Here is a 23,036-nt window from a genome sequence, read left to right as displayed (position 1 = left end):
AGCAAGAGGGACCAATGGCTCAGTATGTACTAGACTCTGAGGATACAGCAGTGACCCACACAAGACACAGGCCTTGCTCTCACAGGGCTCTTGTTCAAACTAGGTAAGCAGTCAGTAAACAAGTAAATAGTTAACAGGAGAAATCTCACCTTTGTTACAGGTTGAAAAATAAAACAGGAGTTTATGATAGTGACTAGTCAGCTACTTTCAATCAGGAAGCCAGGAAAGGCCTTTGTATCGGTTATCTGTTCTCATCATCATGCTGTGTAACAAGGCACCCAACAGCCACTGCTTATTCTACTCACGATTCTGTGGGCCAGCAATTCAGTCAGGCTCAGTCCTGCAGTTCTTCTGGTCTCAGTGGGCTCCCGTGTGTTTGGGCCAGCAGGGTCCCACTTCTAGAGCATGGCTAGGTGTCAGCTGGGGTGCCAGGAGGCTACTGGGCTATGGGTCTTTTGTCCTCCAATAGGCAGCCTGTGCTTATTAACACAGTCCTGTGAGAAAGTACAATCACACCAAGTCTCTTGAGGTCTTGGCTGTTCCTATCACATCTACATGGTCACAAGTCCAACCCTGATTCAAGGGGTGGGGAAATTGGTTCTGCCATTATGGGAGGAGCTGCTAAGTTCCATTGAAAAAGGGTGTGGATCCCGGAGGGGAACGATTGCTGGCCCTCTGCAAACAATCGACCACAGCCTCCACGAGGAGGTGACATGTAACCTGAGAATTGCTGACAAGAAGGGACAGCCATGTGAAGACGGAGGAAATGGCATCCAAGCAGTGGAGTACATAGGCCCTGGGGCAAGTGTGGGCCTGATGTCTTCTAATGTGGCTGGCACACAAGGAAGGGAGGAAGAGTAAGATACCAGACCAGAAACTAAGGCAGGAGTAAGGCTGAGTAGATAGGACAAGGACTTTAAACTTTATTCCAGGTCCTATTGAAAGCCATTAGATAATTCTTAAGTCAGAGAGTGACATCTTTTTTTTTTTTTTTTAGATTTTATTTATTCATTTGATAGAGATCACAAGTAGGCAGAGAGGCAGACAGAGAGAGAGGGGGAAGCAGGCTCCCCGCGGAGCAGAGAGCCCGATGCGGGGCTCGATCCCAGGACCCTGAGATCATGACCTGAGCTGAAGGCAGAGGCCTTAACCCACTGAGCCACCCAGGAGCCCCAGAGAGTGACATCTTATTTATGATTTCTAAAGATCAGCAGGGCTTGGTACAGAAAATGGGTGGGGCAGAGGTGGGTGGGAGGGGAGGCAGGGAGGCCCGGTGGGAGCCTGTGGTGCAGGTAAGAGATGAGGGACTTGGACCAAGGTTGGGAGCAGGGGAGGAGATTTGCTAATGGACTAAACGTGAAGGTGAGAGTGAGCCCAAGGGTGACTCGCAGACTTTGCACCAGGTGGCTGCATGAAAGGTACAGTCATTTCTAGAGCAGCCTTAGGAGGACGAGATTTGGGGAAAGATGCAGGTCTGTGGAGAAAATCAAGAGTTCTGTTTTGGACCTGTGGGCTTTGAGATGTCTTTGCACAGTTGTCAAGCAAGCAGTAGAACAGAGAAGTTTCTGGGAGGCAGGACTAGAGACAGGATTTAGGGGCCAGTGGCACATAGAGGCTATGAAAGCCAAGGGAGTTGATGAGTCACCTGTGGAGTAAGAATGTCTCTTCAGAAAAAAGAAAAAAAAAAAAAAAAGAGGCTATCTTCTCATAGATAAAGAAGAGCTGGGCCTGAATGAGGGCCCCAGGGCATTTGAACATTCAGTGGGCAAGCAGAGAAGATGCTGGCAAAACCCAGGAAGGAGAGAAACCAAGAGAGGCTGAGTTGTGGAAGCTAAGAGAAGAAGGGAGTTTCGGGATGGAGAGTGTGGTTCACTGTTTCAGATGAGAATGGAGGAGCTGGAGGAGCGACCTCTGGATTTTCCAATAAGAGGATCAGAAACCTGACTGGAGTAGGTGTGGGAAGAATGTGAGGGATGAATATGGATACCGCCATGCAGACAGCTAGTTCATGAAGTCTGGAGCCTTCAGATTCTGGAAGAGAGGCCTGGGAACGTACATTTTATTTTAGCAAGTCCCTTAGGTGACTCTAACCACACGTCAGCATGAGCACCTCTGCTTTGGAGTGCCCTCTGCAGTCACTGAGATAAAAGGCAAGGCCCAGAAAAGGAAGGCTCTGCCCCAAGTCTCATACAGCCTTCTAGAGCTCAGTTAGGCAGGACCATGTCCATTGTGAGAGACAGAAACCCAAAGCTAGCTTAAGTAACAAAGCAAATACTTTGGCTCCTCTGGCTGGGAAGTCCCAGGGTAGTCCTCTCTCCAGGCAAGGTTGGAGCCCAGAACTCAAGTAGCCACTCTCTGCTCTCACCCCTTTGCATGTCGGATTTACAAACATCCACGAGGAGGCTATATCCACATGTGGAACTCCTGGGTACAGAGGGCCTCAGCCCATGACCATCCGTCTATGTCCATGTCCCAAGATCTCAAGGTAGACCTCCAGTGGGTACTACTACCTCTGGGACCCATTGGTGAAGAGCCACTGTGGTGGGCAGGCTTGGGCCCTGGGATGGATGGAGAGTCCACCAGAGCACACAGACGGATAAGGAGCAGTGGCCCAGTGGAAAGATGTATACTGACTTACACACACAGACAGTAAATAGTCACAGCCCTGTAGGTGGGCGCCTCCCCAGGGGACTGTGCCTGTGCTGTCCCTGTTGCTGAGGACACACCACTTCCACTTCTCTGCCCTGCGAATTCCGGCCCATCACTCAAGGCCCAGCCTCCAGACCCCGCCTCCAACCCCGAAGCCTTTTTCCTCCCATCCGTTCCCACAGGACACGAGCAGCACTGAAATGCCTAACGTTTTAGGACCAGGTCCTAAATCATAAGCTCATTTTGCCCCAGAGAGTTGAGGAGTCATGCTCAAGGATGGCTGAAGGTAGGTAGACCAGCCGTCCCACAAGCATGTCAACATACGTTCGTGGGGCTTCGTTCTCCTGCTTGGATCCATGCCAGTATTTGTTTGCTAGGGCTCCGGAAAGCACCACGGACCGGGTGGCTTGAACAACAGAGACATGCTTTCTCACAGTTCTAGAAGCTGGGAGTCCGAGATCAAGATGTCGGCACAGCTCGTTCCTTCTGAGAGCCACGAGGGGGAAGGATCTGTTCCAGGCCCCTCTCCTCAGTTTGTCGGTGGCTGACCCCGTGTTCATGGGATATTTTCGTCTATGCCTGTCCAAATTTCCTCTTCTTGTAAGGACACCAGCCCTGTTGGATTAGGGCTCACCCTAATGACCTCATTTTAACTCAGTTACCTCCTTAAAGCCCCAATCTCCAAATGCACTCGCCTTCTGAGGTCCTAGGTGTTCAGACTTAATATGAATCTTGGGGAGCACAGTCCAGCCCATAACAAAGCCTGCGGCTGGGCTTGGAGTGCAGAGGGGACAAAACCACTCTCGCTGCCCCAGAGTGCTGGGTCTGAGGGAAGCAGTGACAGGCAGGGCACAGTGGGGTGTGGGATGTGTCCTGTAGGGCTCCCCGCTCACCCACCCTGTGCTTCCTCCTTCCAGCTCCGAGGCAGAGCCAGACTGCCCCAGCAGTGAGTCTTCGAGTGCCCAGCCCCATGAGGAGAGCCCCTGGCGGCCAGAAGCCCCGCCCCTCCCGGAGCCCCTCACGAGGCACAGCTCCCTGAGAGAAGCCTCCACCAGGGAAGTCTCGCCACGGTGCCCTGAGGAGTCACAAGCTGTGCACGGTGAGCAGGGAGCTTGCCTGGGTGGGGGCCAGGCTTGCTTGATCCTGGCAAATGGGGAGGGAGTGGAGACTCCTCACAGCCAGTTTTTCATCACAGAGGATCCAGTGACAGGTCCAGCCCTCAGGCTTAGGGGCAGCGGGGCTGGGGTGTAAGTGGGAGTGATCCAGGCCCAGCCTTTTTCTCTATGAGAAGCTTTGGAATCTCAAGTGGGCAGGGGGCAGAGGGGTCTGACCGGCTGTTGTGTGTTCCAGGCTGGCGGAGATAAGGGGACTCCAGCACCCTCTTGCCTGGGACAGTCTCCTCTCTGCATCTCCTTAGGGGCCCATCTGGTGTTCCGTAGCCCACTAGGGAAGAATGGGGCTTAGCTGCCATTGGACCACAGTCAGCCAGGGGCAGCACAGGGCATCAACCATGCTTGGAACATGCGGAATGCCCTAGAAGTTTACACAGTAATAAATGTACTTCTACTAAGCACCTTTAACAGCTGAGGGTTTTCCCATATGTGGCCCCATTTCATCCTCAGGACGACCCTGTGGGTAAGTAAGCTTACCCTTTGACCCGTGAGCAAACAGACCATGTTTTCCCTAAGTCTCACAGCTAGTAAACCGTACGGCCCAGGGCCAAGGGCCTCCACACCCTAAAAAGTTGTCTTTAGCAGCCCAGTTTGTTTTAATAAAGGTGGCCTTGAATGTTTTGCCTCGGTCAGCAGCAGAAGCAGGTGAACAGAAACTTGCCGCCTTGGGCGCCAACGGCCTTGGCTGCCCTGGGACAGCCAGGACTCAGCTTGTCCTGCACATCCCTCTGGTGGCAGAGAGCAGAATTTCCACCTGAACCTAGGGTTGGTTTCCCAGGAAAACCAGGGGCTGAGGCAGGCCTCTTGGAAACTCTGGATTTACCTTCCCTGTGAGCTTTCAAAAAAAGGGGACAATTGTCAACTGAACGTATTTGCTCAATAGCATTGCGGTGTGGTCTGGAAGGGCTTAGCATGGCCAGTGAACAGAACACTGCACCGTGCCCAGCTGGGGCAGCCTGCCTCTGTCTGCTCAGGCTTGGCCTCTGTCTCCCTGGGCTCCATCCTCCTCATGTGCAGATATGAAGCCTGCCTGCCTTTCATTCCTTCTCTCCATTTCTCCTTGCTCCTCAATTGCCAGGGGATCTTAGGCAATTTACAAGAGAGACATAAAACAAAATTCTACATCTCTCTCTCTCTCTAAAAGATAAATCCTCAAGATCAGGGTTAACCAAATGAGTTTAGGAGGTAGAAACCCCAGAGAGGCAGACCGTGGTCCTAAGCAGTTGCTCTAAGGGAATCATAAATTTGGTCCTGAGTTTTCTGGCAGCCAGAGTTAAAAATAAAACACCATCATTGGGGGCACCTGGGTGGCTCAGTGGGTTAAGCCTCTGCCTTCAGCTCAGGTCATGATCTCAGGGTCCTGGGATGGAGCCCCACATCGGGCTCTCTGCTCAGTAGGAAGCCTGCTTCCCCCACTCTCTCTGCCTGCCTCTCTGCCTACTTGTGATCTCTCTCTCTCTCTGTCAAATAAATAAATAATATCTTAAAACAAAAAAACAACAAAAAAAACCACCATCATTGTTCTCACTGTTCATGAGAAAAACAACATATTGGTTTGCTGCAAGTTCCAGATCTGGTAGCCCTTTCCCTAGTGCTTCGTGTCAAACAGACAGCATTGGGAGACACGTGAGTTCACGTCCTGGGTGAGGCTGTCTCGTGCGGCATCCCTGCCTGGCTGGTGAGGGCATCACGACCACACATGACTCAGTAAGAGGAGTTCTTCCAGGGGAATGGGTCCGGGTCAAGACGACAAGGCAGTGTGGCCAAAGACTTTTGTTTCTAAGAGTCCAGCTTAATTCCAGGATAAAATACAGAGTAGACAGAGACGTGGACAGACTGCATGACTTTCAAGCGAACTTTTGTTGATTTCACCGTCATCACATTTTTGATCATTGCTAGCCAGACCGCATTGTAAAGGTTAAAACCTCCAGCACGGTCTCAGAGCTGTGTTTTGTGTGGCTGGTTATGGTAAATTGGTTACTTTACCAGATCATATAGGATTGATCACTCACCACAGTTTACACTTGAGTAAATGGCTCAGAGCTGAGCCAAGGGAATGCCAGACCAGGCCAACCTGCTTTAAGAAGACTCCTGATTTGCACACCCGTGCTCATCCGGCATTATTTACAATTGCCAAAGGGGGAAATGACCCCCCCCAGTTTGCCAAGTGGTGAGTGGATAAACAAATTGGGTGACATCCATACGATGAACTATTATTCAGTGTTAGAAAGGAAGGAAGCTCTGACACACGGTCCAACGTGGATGAACCTTGCAGACGTGATGCTGAGTGAAGTAAGCCCGATGCGCAAGCCAGAACAAGCATTACATGATTCCACGTCTGTGTGGTACCTGGAATAGTCAAATTCATAGAGAGAGCCAAATGGTGATGACGGGGGCAGGGGGTAGGAAGGTGGGGGGTTAGATTCGTGGGGACAGAGTTTCAGTTTGGGATGAAGAAGAAGTTCTGGAGGTAGACAGTGCTGACGGTTGAACAATATTGTGAATGATCTTACGGCACCGAGCTCGGCTCTAACACGGCAAAAATGGTACCTTTTGTGTTACATAGTGTTTCTCCACGATTTAGGGAAAGACTTCTGGGACTACCTCGGCTCCTCAAGGAAGCTACTGTATCCTCAAGGTTCTTTAGTACAGAGCATCCCCAAGAGGATGGCCTGAAATAGAATTTAAGCCCTGTGTTATCGGGGCTCAGTGGAAAAGGCTCAGTAATGCTCCCCCCAAACACCTAGTTCAGTGGATCTTTGAAATCTCGTTTAAAAGGCAGATATGTAGGTTCGTACCTACAGAGATTCTCATCTGGTGGGTTTAGTGTGGAGCCAAGTATGTGCATTTTATGGAAGCGCCCCATCTGCTCCCATGCAGGGGGGCCACATCCCACACTTTGGGGATCACAGAAGAGCAGCTTCCAAGAGGACCTGTCTGCGTCAGTTTGTTGTGACGTGCACACTGAAACAATTAAATGAATCAGTCGAGTCCATTGGGTTTGGGGCGTAAACCAGTTAGAGCTGGGGGGGCGGACTCCCCCCATCTTATTCTGCTTTAGAAAAAAATGGTATTTCTCCATTTCTTTTTTCTGGCAATAATTTGACAACAGGGATGGTCCGATGACCTACAGGGCATACTGCTAGTTTGTAACAATAAAACAATATTATCATTATCATTAACACCATATGGCAAGATACTTACCCCTTACTCCTTTTGTAGTGGGTCATGCAGTCAGAGCTCCAAAAGCGCTCCCTAAAAATAAATATAAATAAAATATAAGATGAAAAAGGGAACCAGGCTTGCTTTATGCTTCTCAAAACGACTGGATCGAATCATTGCTACCCACCCTGTTGTTCCTATTGTGGTTAAAAATGTGCACATGTGTGTCCTATAAACACCAGCGATGGAAAATCGCTTGTGAATTTTAGCCAATTTTAATAAGTTCCATTCCACAAAGTGAAAAGGCTGAGGAGAAGCAATAAAATAGGAGCCTGAAGCTGTCTTCTACATTTCTCAGGAATTGTCTCCACCAGCAGATGGAGGGGCTGTGGTAATGGCCGGCGGGATGTAGCTTTCCCAGAGGCCTGCCTGCCCCTGCCGCACACTGTCCAGCCAGGCTGACCCTGCCCTGCGCCTGCAGAAGGGAGGAACAGACCCAAACTGGAGGGTGGGGGGAGAGGAGGCTGGGCCCTGCACCCCTCCACACAGCTCCCCCTCAAACCCGTGGCTTCAATATGACAGCAGGCCTGTGGGACAAAGAACCCACCAGACAAGAACAGGCTCACGTGGTCTCCAGGGAGAGTAAGGGAAAGAGGGAAGTCAGGGACCGAAGGAACTGGCATATCTTGTCCCAAGGAAGAGAAGCCCCCAGAAGGGATTGCCATCTGCACCCCACAGCCTGGCTGATGAGAGCTGATGCCCAGTTCTGAGCACTGGCAGGGTGTGGGACCCAGGATTTCCTACCGAGAGAGGGCTGGGCATTGGCTTCAAACCTTCCCGACCCCGTTCTCCCACACCCACATCACTCCTGGGGCGTTCTTTCCTTCCACGCCCCCTTGTCCACCTGTGTGCATGCGGTTCCCATTCTTTCTCTGAAGGGAAGGTTCTCTGAAGGAACCGCCACAGGGACCTGGAACTCTGAGGGTCCAGAGTGGGAATGGGGCATGTGCATCTCTCACACCCTGAAAGGCCAAGCCCACGTTCTTCTGCATATGATATTCATCTCGCTCAGCTAATTCTCAAGACCCACCTGGGTGGAGGCTCTTCCATACACAGTCCGTGGAATCCTGGTTCCTGAAGGGTTTGGGAGGCTTTGTGGGGGAGAGGGAGAGGACGTAGAACTTCCTGGCGCTTTCAGGCTTCCGTGAGAGCAGCTCCGGTTTGTCTACTCCATATGTGGGACGTTGATGTGAGACCAGCTTTGAAGAACTGCTTTGCTGAAAACGAGCATACAAGTGTGCACAAAAGCACGCGTATATATGGGCATGCGTGAATACATGTGTGCATACACAGGCACACATGTGTGTTGATTATGGGTGAGTTAGAATGATGGCTCATAATTTGAGGCATTTTCTGAATGATCACCGTACCTGTCCAGAGCGGTCTCAATATGAGACCAAATGAAAAGTTGGGAGGTATATGTTGTAGGGATGGGAAGATGCAGTCTGGAAAAGGAAGGGGTTCAGTCAATTATGACTATTAGTCTATAAAATGTGCCACAGGAGAAAACCCCATGGTTTTCCTGTAAGTTTAACTTCCTCCCTCCCTGACTTCTCTCCCCCTTTCTTTTTTTCTACCACAGCTCTACAACGGGCCAGTAGCTTCCAGTTTCCAAGTCCCAGCAAATACCAGAGCTGGAGAAGAAAATTCCAGTCGAGTGAGTCATGAGCTCTCTGGGAGTGGGTGGGGAGGGGCATGGGCAGTGTCTTCTGGTCAATTCTCAGGGGCAGCTGTTCTCATTCCATGCATGTCCTCTCTGACCTGGCCTCTGGGATGTTGGGGGCAAGGAAAGAAATAGAAGGTTGACTGTTCCCACTGCTGACCTGAGGAAGCATTTTCCAAGGATTTAGGACTTTTCTTTCTCCTTCAGCTCCCCAGTCTGGAATCATGGAGCCTTAGAGCTCTACTGTTGCACCTGGAAGGGGTGTTAGTAATGATTGGCTGCAAGCTTTTTGAAACACAGATGAGGAAACCGAGACCCAGAGCTTCTATGTGTTTTCATTCTGTGCATTTGAGTTGGATTGAGGGGATCAGCTGAATGACCTCATGCAGTCATGGGCAAAGCAATGAAGGAAGCCGCACCCACATCCATGCACACACCCATCCATACAAACACATCTGCTTCTTTCTCTGAGCAGGCTTTGATCCCAGCATCCCTGAGAAGAACAGGGTTGGCTGAGGACCAGGGACTACAACAGACACTAAGGCTTCTGGATATACCACTAGGGGGCGCAGTAACCCCACTCATGGTGGCACAGCATTCTGGGGCAGGCCACAGTCTCTGTGGGGCCTCCCTTACCGGGCAGGCATCCCCTCCTGGGCCCTCTAATCCATCTCCAAGTCCCCCTTCCATCTTCCCCTGCCCCCACACTCTCTCTCTCTGGGCTTTGCTCTGGGAGAGGTGGACCCAGGAAAGCCTTGGGTTAGACAAAAGTTTCTAAAAAGAGCCATTGTTGAAGTTGGAACAGAGCACTAGTTAGTTGGCTCCTTCCTTCTGAGTCAACGCGGACTCCTGGCCCATGAGTCATTCATTCTCCCAGCAACCCTCAGATTTGAGGCCTCCCCTCCCTTGGGTGAGGCTGGGATAATGGGTGCCTCTGGAGCTGGACTACAGTGGCACACGGGCAAGCCACCCGACCTGGGGCACCCTGAAATGACTCTGGAATCATCTTGCAGTCCCAGGCACTGAGGGTGACGAGAAAAGGGGGGATTTAATATTTACTGAAGGCCCAGGTCACTCCATTTCCCCTCCCCCCCGCCAGCCCCTCCTCAGATCACGGGCATTCTGCTTCTGTGGGGTGGGGCGGTCTGTTTGGGTATGGATTTCACCCAGTGCTAACAGCCGGCTTCACTGAGTGCCGCTAGTACAAGGGGCTCTACTTTGCCCTCGAGAAGTTCCTCGGGGTACGAGCAGTGAGTCTGGTGGGGGCCCCTGCTAGCAGGTTAGGGGATGCTGGAGGAGGCACAGGAGAGAGAGGATGGCTAACCAGCAGCTTGGTTTCTGGGATGCCCCTGAGGGCATCGGTGTGTCTCTAGTTATCCCAGATGCTGGTTCTCAAGTGTATGTAAAAGCTGGTTTGAGGGCAGGCCTTCAGTTGGGGTCGTTTCTGTGGGCCTGGCCCAGAGGAGGTGTCCAGTCGTTGTTTGCTGAATGAATGAGCATAAATGAGTGAACAAACACAGGAACCAAGGAATGAGGCGGCTGGACCTGGTGCAGAAACAAACGGAGCCCACAGGCTCCGCCTGTGCAGGCATCTGCCCCTAGAGGGCGCTCTGAGACCTTGGGAGACTGGAGCATTGCCTAAACTCCAAATTCTGGGAAGCTGCACCCTGGAATCCCCATCTTTGTAAGAATCCTCACAGCGTCGTTTTGATCATCTTCACTTTGCCCACCAGGAAACCCCAGAGGGCAACACTGGTCCTACTGTAGTAAGGAGCAGAACCCGGGGCGCGGTCTCCTGGGTCCGTTCACTGCCCCGCCAAGGCTAGTTCTGGCTCCAGCACTGGTGGGAGGACAGAAGGAGCTGTGTCAGTGCCCTTCTCACCCTCCCCATGCTGACCATAGCCACAGTGACCTCTAGAGCCAAGGTGAGAGGTCACTGCCAGAGGGCCCAGAGAAGAGGCAGCTGAGCCAAAGGGGGCTTGAGGGCCATAACCCAGGCCTGCTCTGCTCATCAAGCCCTGGCGTGATGGGACCAGCAGGGCCAGCAGCACCCGGGACTGAGGCAGCCTGGCTGGACCGTGCCAAGCGTCCATGGGAAACAAGAAGGAACCTGCAGGGAAGGATCTGAGTTGGTGAATGAGGAATCCCTGAGCCTACAAGTTAGAGAAATCCCGGCCAGGGTAGGGGTGCGCAGCCCCCTCTGGAACAGGTCAGTTCAGTGGTGTCATGATTGGCCACAACTTGTGTGCGTGGGAGGAAGAGAGGCATTGGAGCTCATACTTAGCTAGCGTGCTGCACTGACTTTGTGTTCTACCCCGGGCGCCACTTTTTATCCATTTCGGCCTCCCCGTGAAGCAACGCTAGCCATCCCGTTTTTCACGTGAGGAGAATGTCAGGCAGCTGGTGTGGATGTGAAGCAGGGTGGGGTTCCAGGTTCCTCTTTGCATCCTCTGAGGGAACCCAAAGACATCAGCCACCTCAGGCAGGTGAGATCTCCCGTCGCCTCTCAGCGTAGCTCTGGCCTTTCCCTCCCAGGTGGCAGTTTGACGGGCAGGTGTCCCCTTGAGCTCTGTCCCAGTTCTCCTGAAGTCAGTGCATGAGGAATGAGTGTGCAGAGAGGACTCCCCAGTGGTGAGGGTGGGGGCAGGGATTAAAAAAAGGAGAGAGGGAGCAGCCCTGGGTCATGACCTCATGAACCCCAAGACTTTCCTGTCAGGTTTGGTTCCCAAGGTGTCCCTGGCTCTGTGTCAGAGGTTCCAGAGAGCTCCTAGGGGGAACAAAGAAGCAGTCTGTTGAGCGGAGGGGACTCTGAGACAAGCTGAGGAGTTTGATTCAGGAGGTAGCTGAAGGAAGAGAATGAGGGGGCAAGGAAGAGGAGGAGGAGGAATTCGGCAGGAATTTGGCAAGCTGAGGACAGGAAGCAAGGCAACAACTGACTCACAGCGTTTGCCTTTTTAGGCTCGAACCATCTAATTGTGGGCTGCAACGGGGGTTTGGGTGACAGGCCAGCCAGCCTCCCCTGCACCGGCTCCTGGCAGCCTGGAGCCTTCTCCCAGCAGCTCCTTCCTGCCACCCTCGGATCTCTTCCCCTGGGTTATCTTTTCCTCAGAAGCATTCTGGAGGGCTTCACTTTGGAAGCCTGCGGAACATATGTGTGTGGTGGCTGTCTTTCCAGAGCCCAGAACTGGGATACGTGTTCTGACACACTTGCCCGTGTGTATAAGGAAAGCAGTACAGAATCCTGAAGAACCTAGATGGGTCTGGAAGGAACTTTTCTGGCGGCGCGGTTGGCCTGGTATATCCATATATCCTTTCACAGGAGGAGCTTTGGGGAAACTGAGGCCGGAGGACTGTCTTAGGTTAGGAAGTGAGCTAACATCTGAAGGTTGGATACCGTGGAGGGAACTCGGAATGGGTCAGCAGAGTGGCCGTAGGCAGGGAGTCTGACAAGAGTGGGTATACACACATGTAGGTCCTGGGAAGTCTCTGGGAGGTAGACTCATTTGTTGGGAGGGTTCACAGGAGAGGTGGCTGGGCTGAAGGGTCATACACTGAGCGGACAATTCCAAAAGAGTGTGGCATTTTCTGAATCCCTCAGGGACATATCATTGGGATGGTCGGCTACAGAAGCGAAGCTCTTGAGATTTTAGATTTAAGGTTCCCAGAGGGCACGTGTGTGAACTCATGAGAGAGAGAGAGATTGACCTCACCGGCTACGGCTGTCACAATTCTACAGTTACCAGACCAACGGGCTCCAGCTCCCACAGGGCGGAATTCAGTGCGTCCTCGGGGTCCCAGCCCCACACTCCTTTCTCACTTTGCTCTGAGTACACACACTGCATCTCGTTCGTTCCCTGACCAACAAGAGCTTGGCACGAACCCCACTCCATATGCTTCAGATGATTTGATGCTCGTTATAACCTCCTTCCCTCGTGTTCTCTTAAAATCTCAAGCAAACCATCTCGGCGGAGAGCCCCTTGGCGCCCACGTGAGAAGGAAGAGCAGGATTCATTATCGGGGATGGCCCACCCTGCCCATGCCCGCAGCCGAGGATCTGGCATTTTGTGGGAAAAGGCCTCAGGTGGTTTGTGGACTAAGTGACTTAACGCAGTCCAGACCCCACCCACGACGGCTTTAGGGGAAACTTCAGAAGTAGGCATCCATTTCCAAGAGATGTCCTGGAGACTCCTTGTTCCATCTCTCGGGAATATCCTTGTGGGAGTGTGAAGTGTGATGGTTTCTAGACTTTTCATCCTCCGACCTCCGTTCCCCCCCAGGAGGCTGCCACTTCTCACCCGTTCCTCCTAAGCTCAAACTCTGGGCACCAGAGCCTCTCAATCAGTCTCTAACACCTTCCTCTTTCTGACTCTATTTACCAAGTTGGCGCTTCTCTTAAAATCTCTTTGCGATAAAATAAGGTAATAAGGTAATAAGAGCTCTATAATGGAGAGTGTGTTCTTTCCTCGGTAGGTTTGACGCCAGTGAACAACAAAAAAACTATGTCACCTTCAAAGGAACCTGCTCCTCTTTCTTTTTCCTCATCATCTCCTCCCCCATCTTCCCCGCCATATTTCTCTTCAGCCAACGTCCCAGGGAATGCACTGGATGGCTTCTCCCTACCTCAGGTAAATACCTTTGGGGCCCCGTGCGGGTGTTAGGAAGGTGAGCTGCTCATAGTTCACCCACTTCCACACTTAACTCTGGATTCTTAACGCTCTTGGGTCACCCAAGTGCAAAGCCAGGGCCATGAGATGCTCTCTGTCAAGCGTCCCCCCAGGCCTTTTTGACTTGTCGTTTTCATGAGAGCTCAACCATCCTGTTCCTTCTCAGCCAGCCCTGGGGCACAGCCACTCACTCAGCAGACTTTGTGGGGCACAAACTCTGGGCAAGACTGTGGCGTGCAGAGTTGCTAGGATATAAGCTCTACCCTTGAGGGTCCAGCAGGCGACTTTGAGGAACTCACAGCTGAAGGAAGGCAGACACAGACCGAGGCTCCCTTTGGTGGAACCGGAGACTCTTGGAAGCACATCCCCCTTGAACAGAAAATGGTATCACTGAGATACTCCAGTTTGGACTTTACCTTCAACATGAGTTTTTCAAGCCTCCATTACCTGCTGGACCCTGGTCCAGGCTCTGGCAAATAGAGTGCACAAGATGGGAAGAGGTACGTGCTCTCGTAAGCTCCTGTCCTGTGACCTGCCCCTCAGGCACCAGCGCTCTTGGCAGGGCACAGCCACTTCTAGAATTTCCCTAAACTCGTCCTTTGCCAAGGGCCACATTCTTGCATGCTACAAATGACTACTTTCTGAGTGGTGCAAGGCATGAGTCAGGTCTAGAAGGATTATTGAAAAGACCAAAGGCCCCTCTTCTGCCACCACAGCTCCAGCCCAGAAGGGTAACTGTCTCTCCTTAACTTAGTCGTCTCCAAGGAAGAAACCTTGGCCTCTTGGTTGTTGGAAGAATATACCTATGGGTGCAAGGTACCCCTTAATAAGGACCATGGCCAAGCCAGTCATGAAGCATCTGTCCTCCCGTACACATCTGGCCATTCACAGGGGCCAGGCTGGCTCCGCCTGGCTGGCCCGGCAGCTTGTTCATGCCTCTGCCTTCTATTCTGGCTTCTTACCTACCTAATCCAGCACCCAGCAAAGCCTTTGATCAGTGCTGATACAGGGACTCCAGGCAGATCCCAGCAGGTCCCAAAGCAGCCACTGAGAATGAAGAGCGGCCCTTTGAAATCATCCCGGGCAGAATTCTTTTAGACTTTGGGTGGCTGAGATCTGAAGAGAGGAAGGGAGGGGTCTGTGGGCTGAGATATGCTTCTCCTTATAAATAAATATTGGGAGTTCCTAAATATGCATTCATTTTGCCCATCCCCTCTAGGTGACAGCTGACAACCAGCCCTCACATGTCTCAAGAGGTCACTCCAGCCCTTCCACTCCAATCTTTCTGAGGCGAGCCAGAGCCCAAGGGGTACCCAAGGACATGCCCCTGTATCTGCCCCATGGCCAAGTGCTGGAGCGAGCAGAGTACTTCATGGTGAGGCCTGGTGAAGATGGCCTCACCAGCCCTCAGCCCCCCAGCCCTGCAGAGATGGCTTCTGATGGGTGTCACGAAGCGGAGGCCTCTCTTGGGGACACCAGTAGCATCCACAGAGGCCCAGACCCCACTGGAGGGACGAACAGGTGTTTGCCAGACCAAGAGGTATCTCCCAGTGCTGGAGAGGACTCAGGAGAAAAGAACAGCAGACCCAGCAAGGGAGAGGAGAACAGGTCAGAGCTGGCAGAGGAGAAGAAGTTGGGCTTGAAGAAGTTAGTCCTCACCCCGGAGCAGAAGACAAAGCTACTGGACTGGGACAGTTCCATCCCTGAGAATGTGAGCCTGGAAGCTGGGGCACAGCCTGCCCAGAGAAGTGCTGGCAATGGTAGGGGAGGCCGTGTGCCGAAACCGGTTAGTCCCTTGCAGCTCCCCTGGACAGCGAGAGAGAGCCCGCCCGCCCAGGGAAGGGCTCAGGAGAAGACAGGGACACCAGCTGAACGGGCTCCACCCAAGTCTCCGCTTAGGGTCATAGCGAATGTCTTCCGAAGGTCCCTGGATTCCTTCCTCCCCAACTCAGAAGGTGGGAGGAAGGCCTCTGCCAAGCCAGAATCAAGGAACCTGCCCACCAGCCAGCCACATGGTAGCACTCGCTCGTTCAGCCTTCGCAAAACCAGTTCCAATAAAGACGGCAGCCAGCAGTCTCCGGGGAGAGACATGGCGAGTAGGGCTTCAGCCTTCTTCTCCTGGGGCTCCCCACCTGCCAGGGCTGCCCAGCCCTCATACCCTAGCCCTCCAGACCTTGCCCTCCGCACCCACAGTTTGCCCAACCGACCGTCCAAGGTGTTTCCGGCGTTCCTGGCCCCTCCCTGCCACAAGATGGAAGATGTCCCCAAACTCCTTGAGAAAGTGAGTTTGCAAGAGACGTCCCCAGATGCTTCTAGGGTTCCAAAGGGAAAAATCTCGCTCTTTTCCTCCCTCAGACTCAAAGACAAATCTTTTGAGAGTTCCCTCCAAGAATCCAAACAAAGAAAGGACCTCCAGGACCTCTTCAGCACCCCCAGGGGAGCAGGGGAGACAATGGACAGCTCCCTGCCCCTGGAGAAGCTGGCACAGCCTTTCAGTAGCACCGGCCTGGGGCACAGAGTCCCTCCTCCCTCTCCAGACAAAGATGCAAGTAAGTGGCTCTCTCCTAACTTAAGTTTGCAGTTCCTGCTCGGCAGTTAGTCATTCTTACTGGACTAACAATAGTCATCTCTCACTTTCTCCTTCTTCCCAAATTAAATTCTGACAAAAGTAGGAAAACTTGAATTTGAAAAATTAGGAAAAAATTAAGTTTGAAATGATGTTACAGAGTTTTTGAAAGCAACAAAGGATCAGCCATACTCTCACACCACTTTCCAACTGTATATGGCAACTTTTACTAAGTTTTACCCCCAGAATTGTATTTTTAAAAATCAGTATATCATAGCTATTACGACAGTTAGCACATCATTTACGCAAATGTGGTTTGATGGCCATATTACATGTAGTGGACATGTTTCATTAAGTAAATAATTTATTTTTTATTTAGAAAACAATTGTTTTATTAATTCATACATAATATGTATATGTAAATTATACATATGGATGTATTTATATTTTACACATGGTATTGAATGAACATTTTTATGCATATAGGTTTTTCTTTCTTTTGAATTATTTTTCTTTTAGGATAGGTTCCAAGAAATGAGGTTACTGGGTTAAAGATGTGAATATTTTTAAGATTCTTAATTTACACTAACAAACTTTTTAACAGTGTGGATAAATGATCTATGAGAGTTTTCTGTGTTATATCTTACAACTGCCTGTTGTAAATATGAATTAAATGGAGGGAAGGGTACCAGTTTATATTTCAGTACTAATGTCTGAAATATCTTTTTCACCAGACTGTCACCTGTATTGAGTACATTTTTAAAACATTGCTGTTTTACTAGTCAAAAAACGGTGCCTCTTTTAAGCTTATATTTTTTAAATTTACTGTTTAAACACACTCATATGTTTTCTTACCAATGGAAACTTGGGCTTTTTCATATTTAAATCTGATTGTAATTTTTTAAATTATTGAAGTAATTAATACATCAAAGAATTGGAATAATTCAACAATACCGCAATGTATTTTTTTTTTTTTTAAAGTAATGTCTATTCTCTCCCCACTGCCAAAGTTTTGGTGTATATCCCTAGGGACAGTTTAGCTAAACACTCACAGGGTTTATTTTGTTGTTGTTGATACTTATTTGCTGCGTTTAAACAAACTGTGATTTTCTTATCCCTATTTTGTTAAAGATTGTATTTATTTATTTGAGAGAGAGAGAGCATGAGCGGGTGGGAGGGGCAGAGGGAGAAAATCTCAAGCAGACCCCCTGAGTGTGGAGCCCAATATGGGGCTCCATGTGGGGCTTGATCTCAGGACCCTGAGACCCTGACCTAAGCCAAAGTCAGACATTTAACTGACTGAGTCATCCAGGCACCCCTCCTATCCCTGAGCAACTTTGTTTTTATTTATTTTGTTAACTTTTTTCTTACTTACCTTTTATTTTAGAGCTTTAGTTTTCAAGTGAAAAATTCTTTTCCTTCTTTGGGTCCTTAATCAGAAAGCTACATAGATTAACAAGAGACTTTATTTTCAGTCAAGCTCAGGATGAGCACAAACAGGCTGGAGTTTAACTACATCCTTTATATCCCATTGTAAACTTTGATGTGTTTGCATTTTTTGATAGATAATAATTTGTGTGGTTTAAAATAAAAGGATACAAAATGCACAGAATAAATAGTCCTATCTCCCTTCCCTGTCCCTGAGCCATCCGGGTCATGTCCCTGAGGACAGACATGATGATCACCAGCTTCTTGGGCATTCTTGCAGACAGAATTCATGCATATAAGAGCAAATTTCATAGTCTTTCTTTTTCACATTAAGGTAGTTCGCTAGCGTATTAGACAGACTTTTTATTATACTTTTAATTTTATTTTGGAGATCATCACATATTAGCACCTAAAGAGCTTTATGTTTTATAGCTGCACTGTATTCCATTGTGTGGGTGTGGAGGTAGGTAGCCAGTCCCCTGGGATGGCAAGTTTATTTCTGATCTTTCCCTGTTGTAAACTGTGCTGCAGTAATGACCTGGGAACTTGGGCCATTTGGCTTATGTGGAAGTGCTGGAAGTAGAAATTCTAGAACGGAGGCTCTGTGGACCAGGGATTTTGAGAGATGCTGCCAAATTGTCCTTCATCACCGGGTGCTAGTTCAGCAAAAGACGAGGGTGGTGTTTCCCTAATTGCACTAACCAATGTGCTACCCAGCATTTGTTTTTTCATCATTACCAGTCTGATAGGTGGTTGAGTATCTTCTCATATGTTAAAAAGTCACTTGCATTTCCTTTTCTGTCAGCTATCACCTTTGTCTTTTGTTCAGCTTTCTGATGGGTCAGTTGGTATTTTTCTGAATCATATGAAAGGACTCTATCAAAAGGGAAATATAGCCCTTTTTTGCCATGGTAATTACAAATATTTTTTCCCAGCTTCTTGTTTGTGTTTAACTGTGTTTATGGTGGGTTTTGTTGTATAAAAATTTTATTTATATAGAGTAGTTATAAGCAATTTTTCGTTTATGGCTCCTCGGCTTTGTATAATAGTTTAGAAAGAGCTTCTTCTAAGTTTATAGAAGAATTTTCTTATAGTTGCTCTTAGTCTTTTTTGTTTGTTCGTTTTAAACTTTTTTACATTTAGATTTTTACATCAGGAAACTATCCTAACATCACATGTGAGGTATGGATCCAACCCTGTTTTTGTTTATGTTTTAAGCCGTTTCCCTGGTTATTCTAAAGTAATTTAGTGACTAACCCATCTTCTCCTCTCTTATGTGAGATGACATCTTTGTCATGCATCAGATTCCTGAACTTGGACTGATTTCAATACCATCCATTATATTCTGTCGAGTTGTCTGTTACTTATCAGTACCACGCTGTTTTAATTATGTTACTTTATATATTTATACCTTTTAAAATTTCTGTATGTATTAGGTAGGAAGAGTATCCCATGATTGATCCGCTCTTTCAAAAACTTCCTGGCTCTTCCTGCTTTGTTTGATATTCTATATGAATTTAACATCAGCTTGTTTATATACCCCAAAAATCCTATGACTACTTTTATGGGATTAAGTTTACAAATGAACTTGGCAAGAATTCACAACCGTATGATATGAATTGCCTTCCCATATGCTCTCTTTTTTATGGTGCCCCCAGAATATTTCAAACTTTATGTCTTATAGGTCATGCATATTTATTAAGTTTATTGCCATATATTAGTTTTTTTTTTCATATATTAGTTTTTATTGCTATTGTCAATAAAATCTTTTGATCTATCTTCCTACTATTGTTTGTATACCTGAAATGTGCTGATTTCTGTATAGTCCTTTTGCACCCATCCATTTTGCTAGATTCTCCTTGCTTGTAAAAGCTTTCCAATAGCCTCTCCTGGGTCCTTCCCAAATGTGCAATCATAAAATCTATAAATAATGATAATTTTAGGGCCCTTGGGTGGCTCAGTTGGTTAAGCATCTGCTTTCAGCTCAGGTCATGATCCCGGGGTTCTGGGATCGAGTCCCACATCAGGCTCCCTGCTCAGTGAAGAGTCTGCTCCTCCCTCTCCCTCTTTCCCTCCCCGGCTCATGCTTGCTCTCTCTCTCAAATAAACAAATAAGTAATATTTTTTAAACTGTAACTTTACCTCTTATTTAAAAGATGTATACCTCCAATTTATTTTGTTACCTTAGTTTCTTTGGTTTCTAGACCCTCCAGAACAATATTAAATAAAAGTAGTGATATGGTTTCCTTATGACATTCCTAACTTTAATGAGAATGCATCTCGGGGCGCCTGGGTAGTTCAGTGGGTTAAAGCCTCTGCCTTCAGCTCAGGTCATGATCTCAGGGTCCTGGGATCAAGCCCCGCATCGGACTCTCTGCTCGGTGGGGAGCCTGTTTCCCTTCCTCTCTCTCTGCCTGCCTCTCTGCCTACTTGTGATCTCTGTCAAATAAATAAAATCTTAAAAAAAAAAAAAGAATGCATCTCATTAATGTGAATGTTTTCCCATTTAAGCATGATGCTGACTGGCTTCTGGGTTGACCAGGATAAATTTAAACACTTGGAGGAAATTGCCATCTAATCCTATTTTATTGGAAGTATTTAAATCATGAATGGTTGTTGAATTTTATCAAATGTCACTCATTACACTTCGGGGTATTGTGTGATTTTTTTTTCTCCATGTTTGACTACTACTGTGAATTATATAATAAATTCACTGGTATTGAACCATCCTTATATTGCTGAAATGAATACTATTTGGTCCTGATGTCTTATTATTTTAATATGCTTTTCTGTTCTGTTTGCCAATATATTTTTTAAGATTTTATTTATTTGAGGGAGAGAACAGGTGGGAGGGGGCCAAGCAGCAGAGGGGGAGGGAGAAGGACAAGCAGACTCTGAGCTGAGCAAAGAGCCAATGCAGGGCTCAATCCCAGGACCCTGAGATCATGACCTGAGCTGAAACCAAGAGCTGGAAGCTTAATCAACTGAGCCACCCAGGTGCCCTCTGTTTGCTAATATTTTATTTAATATTTTTGTATCAAATTCATTAGTAAGATTGGCCTTTAGATCATTTATTTCACATTTATATGGCTTTTATATATGCTGATTACAGTAACTGGGGGTGAATGTGTTTTCCTGACTTACTTATCATGGAGAACAGCTTCATTTATATTTACTAGGGAATGGTATGACTCCTTGGCTTGGAACAGAATGAGAAGGTAGAGAATGGAATTAGGTTAAGGCTGACCAACTCTGGAAATACTGTCTGGGCCCATTTCATGGAAGAGATTTGTGTTTCTTGCAGGTGTTCTTAGGTCAGTATCCTAAGAGATTTTACCTACCCTATCAGATTAGATGCATTAGTTTCCTTTTATTTCCCTTCCCCTGCCCAGCCCACCCACCAATCACACACGCACACACACACACACACACACACACACACACACACACACACACTGACATTGCTATCTCCACATTTAACACGTGGGTATACTCTCAAGCAATGGAGAGAGAAAACAGCATTTTAATTGAAAATGAGAAACTCTGAAAATGTATTTGAATGAAAATACCTCAGATTTATGATCACTTAAATAAATCGGCTGAAATTTAATTTTTATTATTTTTACAACAGAACTTTCTGGGTAAATTAACAGTATATATAAACTTCTCTGTCTTTCCAAAAAAAAAAAACAAAACTTCTCTGTCTTTTTTTTTAAGATTTTACTCATTTGACAGACAAAGATCACAAGTAGGCAGAGAGAGGAGGAAGCAGGCTCCCCACCAAGGAGAGAACCCGACGCAGGGCTTGATCCCTGGACCCTGGGATCATGACCCGAGCCGAAGGCAGAGGCTTTAACCCACTGAGCCACCCAGGCGCCCCATAAACTTCTCTTTAAATTACTTAGGGGCATAAACTGATTTCAAGTGCTTACCAGTGCCGATTTTATACAAATTTAACACAGATTATCATTCTTGGATATAATTAAACAAGGCACCGTGACAATGTCTTTTTAAATTTTTGCATCAAGTCCTTACTGTAGTATAAAACATATACAGCAAATACACAAATCTTAAGTACACAACTGATGAATTTTTGTAAAGTGCATGTTTGTACCACTACCTCTGAGATCAAGATACAGAAAATCACCATCACTCAGTATTGGGTCTCCAATGTTAGGTCCCCCAATAATGGGTCCATGATTAAAGGAGTGAGACGATACAAAGCAAAGGTCATGCAAAGCTTTATTTCACGCCAAGCATAGAGAATCAAACCCACCATTTGGGGCGCCTCTTACAGAGAGCTCGTCCCCTCCCTGCCTTATAGACTAACTTTTATAGAGCAAAGGCCATGTGGTTGAGCCTGGCCCCACACAGGTGGCCAATGAGATTGCAACACCCAGAGAAAGCTGCACAGTCATGCTAGGTCACACACGGTGGCCAACTGAACTACAGTTCACCCCATAGTAGACGTTTGAACTAGCCTATCACCTTGGTGAGAATTGGCACCCAAAAGGCAGGGCCCACACTCCTTGGTAGCTAGGGAGACCGTATGCTTGCTTTACTGATTGGTAAGTCTCCACCTGACCCGACTTGTCCCTGCATTCCGGCGTTATTTCCACCTGACCTGACCCACCCTTGTATTTGGGCTCTGTTACCTGGGACTGGTTTCCCGGGCTTGCTTTAAATAAGTTCCCCTGGGTGGGGGGCGGGGCAGGGTCCATTTAAGTATTACTGCATAAACAACAAAATGGCTGTTCAAACGAGGTGGGGCTGCTCTGGCTAAATAGGCCCTTACACTCAGAAGTGTCCATCATTGCCTCTTCCCACATATATGTGACTCCCAACAAAAGTGTTTGCTTACCATCTCACTTCAATCATCTTGGATTCCTTCAGCAGGTTTTTGACTGTACAAACATTGGATCGTTCAGTATTATGGTAGGCAGAATTCTCAGAGGACCTTATGCTTTCTGCGCTGTAGAATCTCCTGCCCTTGATTCTGGTGGGAACATGAATATGATGGATCTCACTCCCGTGATTAGGTTACCAGATTTTGCAAATATAATTAAGTTCTAAACCAATTGACTTTGAGCTAATCAAAAGGGAGATTATCCTGGGTAGGCCTAACCTAATCGGAGGAGCCCTTAATAAGGATGGGACCCTTTCCCGAAACTCACAGGGTGAGAAAGATAAGATCCTGCTGGCCTGAAAGAAATAAACTGACATTAGGAGAGGCCCTATGTGGCCAGGAGGCCTCTGGGAGCTAAGACCTCCAGCGGGCAGCCAGCGAGGAAACGGCCCCCCTCTTCTACAACCGCCAAGAGCGGAATTTTGCCAACAACCTGAATGAGCTGGAAGAGAACCCTGAGCTGCCCCTGAGACCCCGGCAAGGCAGACACCTCCATTGCAGCTTTGTCAGACCCTGCACAGAGGACCCCGCTGAGCCCTGCCTACCTGCACTTCTGACCCAGACACTGTGAGATAATAAACGGGTCTCCTCGGTGTTGAATCTGAGCATATTGCTTCCGCAACAGAATGTGCATGTCTGTACAGTGGCTGGCTTATTGGGGTGGGGGTGGGGATCCATGCTGTCACGTGCCGCTGCGGTTCCTTCTTTGCCTCGCTACCTTTTACTCCCTTGTGCGAATATGCCACAACTTGTCTGACATCTGATG

General features: G+C 48.4%; 1 protein-coding gene across 5 annotated transcripts in view; it reads left to right on the top strand.

The window, feature by feature from the left end:
* Positions 1–23,036, top strand: part of MICAL2 (microtubule associated monooxygenase, calponin and LIM domain containing 2) — a 213,885-nt gene that overhangs the window by 147,087 nt on the left and 43,762 nt on the right. For 4 of the 5 annotated variants that reach the window (XM_046015436.1, XM_046015434.1, XM_046015435.1 and 1 more), the window contains 5 exons: positions 3,567–3,748; positions 8,626–8,700; positions 11,882–12,001; positions 13,177–13,331; positions 14,590–15,919. In XM_046015436.1, coding sequence (XP_045871392.1) covers positions 3,567–3,748; positions 8,626–8,700; positions 11,882–12,001; positions 13,177–13,331; positions 14,590–15,919 — 1,862 coding nt within the window. The remainder of the gene's footprint in view (positions 1–3,566; positions 3,749–8,625; positions 8,701–11,881; positions 12,002–13,176; positions 13,332–14,589; positions 15,920–23,036) is intronic. The other variant, XM_046015443.1, reaches the window with a different exon arrangement.

The sequence above is a fragment of the Meles meles genome, chromosome 8 (assembly GCF_922984935.1).
Source record: "Meles meles chromosome 8, mMelMel3.1 paternal haplotype, whole genome shotgun sequence".
In the NCBI taxonomy this organism is placed as follows: Eukaryota; Metazoa; Chordata; class Mammalia; order Carnivora; family Mustelidae; genus Meles; species Meles meles.
The sequence above is the reverse complement of the archived record's forward strand: the minus strand, read 5'-3'. Positions and strand labels throughout refer to the sequence as shown.